Source organism: Colletotrichum navitas (genome assembly GCF_030913465.1).
Source record: "Colletotrichum navitas strain CBS 125086 chromosome Unknown LY79scaffold_386, whole genome shotgun sequence".
NCBI classification, from domain to species: domain Eukaryota; kingdom Fungi; phylum Ascomycota; class Sordariomycetes; order Glomerellales; family Glomerellaceae; genus Colletotrichum; species Colletotrichum navitas.
Window position 1 is genome coordinate 7,432 of NW_026850932.1, and position 4,786 is coordinate 12,217.

General features: G+C 41.1%; 1 protein-coding gene across 1 annotated transcript; it reads right to left on the bottom strand.

The window, feature by feature from the left end:
- LY79DRAFT_574322 (cytochrome P450) lies at nucleotides 1–2,614 on the bottom strand. The gene is made up of 4 exons (XM_060559575.1): nucleotides 1,722–2,614; nucleotides 1,524–1,592; nucleotides 846–1,448; nucleotides 1–761 (listed from the first exon to the last, which is right to left on the bottom strand). The coding sequence occupies exons 1-4, from the start codon at nucleotides 2,242–2,244 to the stop codon at nucleotides 313–315; spliced, it is 1,644 nt and encodes a 547-aa protein (XP_060406616.1). The 5' UTR covers nucleotides 2,245–2,614; the 3' UTR covers nucleotides 1–312.
- Between the last annotated feature and the right edge of the window lie 2,172 nt (nucleotides 2,615–4,786).

A 4,786-nucleotide genomic window follows, 5' to 3' on the forward strand; every position in this document is an offset into this window, starting at 1 on the left:
CTCCCCACAGCATTTCTATGAATAAAGACACAAAACGAACAAGTAACTCCCCTAGACAAAGAAGAACAATAGCGTAGGTCAAACACAGATAAGATATGTTGCCTTGTTCACAGATAGAAAAATCACCTGTTCCTAACAGAACGTTTGTAGCGTATACATACATCATACTTGAGCTAAGTTGCTAGCCAATAAATTCTTTTACCACTTTGCCCTTTTCTCTTCTGCCTCCCCCTCCTTCATCAAATAAAGCAAACAAAAATAGATGAATGCCGCACACATGATCTTTTTGACTCAAACTTCAGCAAACACCCATCATTGTATAAAGTCAACATCGATCTCGGGCGCCTCCCTCGTCTTCATCAGCAGCCTGGCCGAGTCGTCCGTACCCCACGCCAAGGCCACCTCGACCCAGCGGCGCTTGTACCCTGGCGTAAGCTTCCAGTCGTACTTCATCAGCAGATGCACTAGCGCGACCTTGAGCTCATTGCTGGCGAAGAAGCGGCCTGGGCACGCGTAGTAGCCGTGGCCGAAGCCCAGATGCGTAGGCGAAGTGGTGACGAGGTTGGCGGCAGGGTTGTTGACCCCCCCGGCGGCGGCGTCTTCGCGCATTCTAAGGAAGCGGTACGGGTCAAAAGTCTTTGGGTCCGGGTAGATGGCTGGGTCGTACATCATCCCGATGTCGCACGTAGTGGTCTCCCCCTTCTGGAGCTGGAGACCGTTGGGGAGGGTCACAGGGCGGGTAGCCACACGGTTCATAATAGCTAGGTGTTGTTTAGTATAGCCTTTCTTCTTAATAGGGGAAGGTGTAAACACTTCTAAAGGGAAGAGGAGGGGGAGCTACTTACCAATAGTAGTAGGCTTGAGCCGTTGAGCTTCCTTTAGGACGCTGTCCATGAGCTTCATATTGAACAGCGCCGTCTTCTTCCAGCCATCAGCACTCAAGACTTCAATAATCTCCTTCCGCAGAGCATTGATAAGGCTTGGGTCTTTAGCAAGGTACAACATAGTCTCAACAAGCAGGTCCGTACTGGTGTGGATTGCCACAAGGGATAGACCTAGCTGCGCGCCAGCCACACAATACTCCTGGCCCTTACTCTCTTCCTCAAACCAGTCAATGGCGTCAGGAAATCTCGGCTCTGGCTTCCCCTCTTGCCGGGCTTGTTCGCGTAGTCTCCTTCGCCGCTGGATTTCGGGCTCAACAATGCTTTTTGTCCTAGACACCTGCTTGCGCAAAGCCCTGCACCTTGGGTGGAACCACTGCACCACAAAGCGGGCGCAATAAGGGTACTTACGCAGCATCTGGCCAGTGGAAAATGCATTGAGAACGTGTGTCTTTGTGATACTAAGCCACTCTTCATTGCGGCACAGGTTCCCCCCGAGGAAGACGCGAGAGGACATACGGGCTATGAGGTCAAGGGCACTATCATAGATTTTATGCTCTTGCCATTCTATGTAGTATATGGTAATTTAGCCTAGAAACGCCTTTAGGTGTAGAGAGGGAGGTATTTAGTTTAAGTACTTACCAGTTGATGAACCAAAAATCCGGTCGCAAGCGAACGCTGCCTCAGCGGACAGAGGCTGGGTTACTGAGTCTATAAATCACAAAAGAAAGACTTAATAAATATATCAAAGTAGTTACTACACTCTTCTTTATGCGCTAGGTCTTCGGATGAGGGTATAGGGGTACACTAAACTATAACGGCATGCGGGATATAACCTACTTAGTAGCTTTGTAACATGCTTCGAGATGACGCGCTGGAAGAGCTCGTCAGGCCTAGTTGCTATGGCGATTCCCTCAAAGCCTGACAGTTGGGACTGGAAGTTGAGTGCGAGTGCCTGAGGCATGTTGAGCGCCCGTTCGTTACGGATGTCGTGGGCAAACTCGTTGGGGAGGATGATGATCTCGCCTACGTCTGTCATCATCCGGTACGGCTGGGTGGGAAACTTCTTCCTCCCCTCCTCAAAGAGCCTCCGGGCGTTGAAGGTGAATTTCTGAGCCGGTGTACTGCCGAAGAAGTCCAACGGCGGCGCTTTGTTGACCAGGGGCAGCTTCCGAGAGGGCCTGCGCAGTTGGGTTAATACAGTAGTGACGATGCTGAGGAGGAGAACGCCAACGCCGACGCCTAGCGTCGTCCAAAAGTCCATTCTACCAAGGAGAGAGATTTCATCCCGAGTGTCGGGCACATAGTTAGTAAGGTTTGCTGCCTCCATAGTAGCGTTTGCGGACGGGTATAAATCAGGCATAAGACGAACCTGGTACGAAGAAGAAATTTGTGTTCATGACAGCATTAATGGCCGGACCAGGTGATGACTAAATACTCGTTTAGTGCTGCCTTTCCCTAAAGAGGGGTATAATCATCGTTCGCCGTTGAAGTGGGTTCGGATTGGTTTAAAAGTCCGAGAGTGCGCCTAGCCATTAGTGCAAGTCAATCATTTAACCAGGGGAGGTCAGGTAGCGACGCCCGGCGTGGTGGCGTTCAGCGGTGGATCAACAGGCCAAAGGTCCACCTCGGCCCGAAGCAAACTAAATTGCCGCTTAATAATGTCTAACTTAACAGGAGAATAGTTCGTAGGGGGGTATTCTTGTTAAAGTGCGTAGTGTCAAAGTGTGGGAGAACAGTTGGTAGGGGGGTATTCCAGCTTCGGGGGGGGGTATCCGTTGTGGGGCCGAAAAGTTCGGGGGGGGTAAAGTAGCTAGGGTTAGGGTTATCAGGCTTATTTAGGCTTAGCTTAGAGTGTGAGAAGTGCGAGAGCTTGAGCATATGCTGAGCATATGCTAAGTATATACTAATGGATATAGTGTCTACCTTCTATAAATATAGAGGACTTAGTTAGAAGACTTAGGTCTAAGTCTACTATAGTTATAGAGGCTAGTTACTATATTTAATAGGATATGCTAAGCATATGCTGAGTATATACTTTCAAATATAGTACTTACCTTCTATAACTATAGAGGACTTAGACCTAAGTCTTCTTACTAAGTCCTCTATATTCATAGAAGGTAGACACTATATTTATTAGTATATACTTAGCATATGCTTAGCATATGCTAAGTATCCTTTAGTTAGTTTTTTTTAATCTACACGGTGCTTAGGGCTTTACCCCCCCCTGAACTTCTGCCCCACTGGCCGGACACCCCCCCCCGAAGCTGCAATACCCCCCTACCAACTGTCTACCCTCAAAGTGTGGCAATTGGCCATACGCAAAAGTGGGTCAAATGTTGCCGTCATTAGATGGATGGATTTCCCCACTTAAAAGTGGCAATTTAGATGACAAATGCATTAGTTAAAGGCCACAAATTCCAGGCAGTAATTATAGCAAATTCGCCAATCAATACACCATTAATATATACGCCTAATTAACCAGGGATATTGTTGTAATTAACTGCTGTATTTACACACTTTAACAATTAATAGTCTAACTAGTAAGTTACTAATTAATACTAATTAAAGTAATATATAGTATATATATAATATATATATTAACCCTTATTATAACTAATAAGTTAGCTACCTCTATAGTAACACTAAGAACCCTTACTAATTAAGGTAAATAGTAGGCTTAATTAAGGTAAAAGGTATTATTATTAAGTATATAAGAAGAAATTAACCTATTAATTACTAATAGAGCCTAGATCTAGACTATAAAGTCTATAGGTATTTAACTAAAGACACTAAAGTTATTAGACTATATAATAAAGTAATTAGCTATTACCTAATAGATCTAGGACTATATAGAGGAGGAATCTCTAGCCCTATTACTAAATAAAGCCTAGGTAACAAAGATATTATAACTTAGTAAAGAAAGTATTAAATAACTTAAATATAATAAGAAAGTCTATAATAGAGAATACTAGGAATATAAGAGTAATAGAAAGGTAGTTAAGGATTTAGTAATATAGATCTAATTAACTATAGACCTTATAGCTATAGTAATTTACTATAATAATAATAAGCCTATATATATATAAATAAAGAACCTTAAGGCTATAGTTAGTATACTACTATATAAGGAAAAGAAGCTAGCTATAGCTAAATATAATAAGGTTATAAGAAAAGTAATAGATTATAAGATTATATATATAAGGGAGTTAGAGAAGTAAATAGCTAAATAGGAGGTTACTATAAGGGGTTAGTACTACCTTTTAATAGGTGTATAGTAACTTAATATAATTAATCTAGACTAAGGAGGGAAGGCTATTTATAGTAGTATATACATTATATACATAAGGTTAAATAAGGGTACTAACTAAGCGTTAACTAAGTGCACCTACTTTACTAGCTTATATATTATAGTAGATAAAGCCTTACTATACTTACTATAGCTTTAGCCTATAATATATACCTTCTCCTTACTAGTAGTTAAAAAAATAAGGTTTCTAGGCCTTACTAGCCCTCTATTATATATAACTATAGAAACTTAGCCTATAGTTATTACCTAGTATAAACTACCTAATGTTTTTTCTTTTTTTCTTTTTTCTTTAGGCCTCTTCTTTAGTATTATAAGTATTTTTTTTTACTATTATATATTATTATTATAAAGTAATTATTTTACTAATATAGTCTTTATTAATTAAAGATAATTAAAATTAAAAGATACTAGTAAATTATCTTTATAAGTATATATATATATATATATATAGACCTACTATTAATTTATTACTAACTTATTATATTATAGCCCTTTGCTTTTAGCTAAAGCCCTTTGCCTAAGAGTAAAAAATAGCTTATACCTAAGACCTTATTACTATTATTAACCCTAAGTATACCTCTATTATACTAGTCTA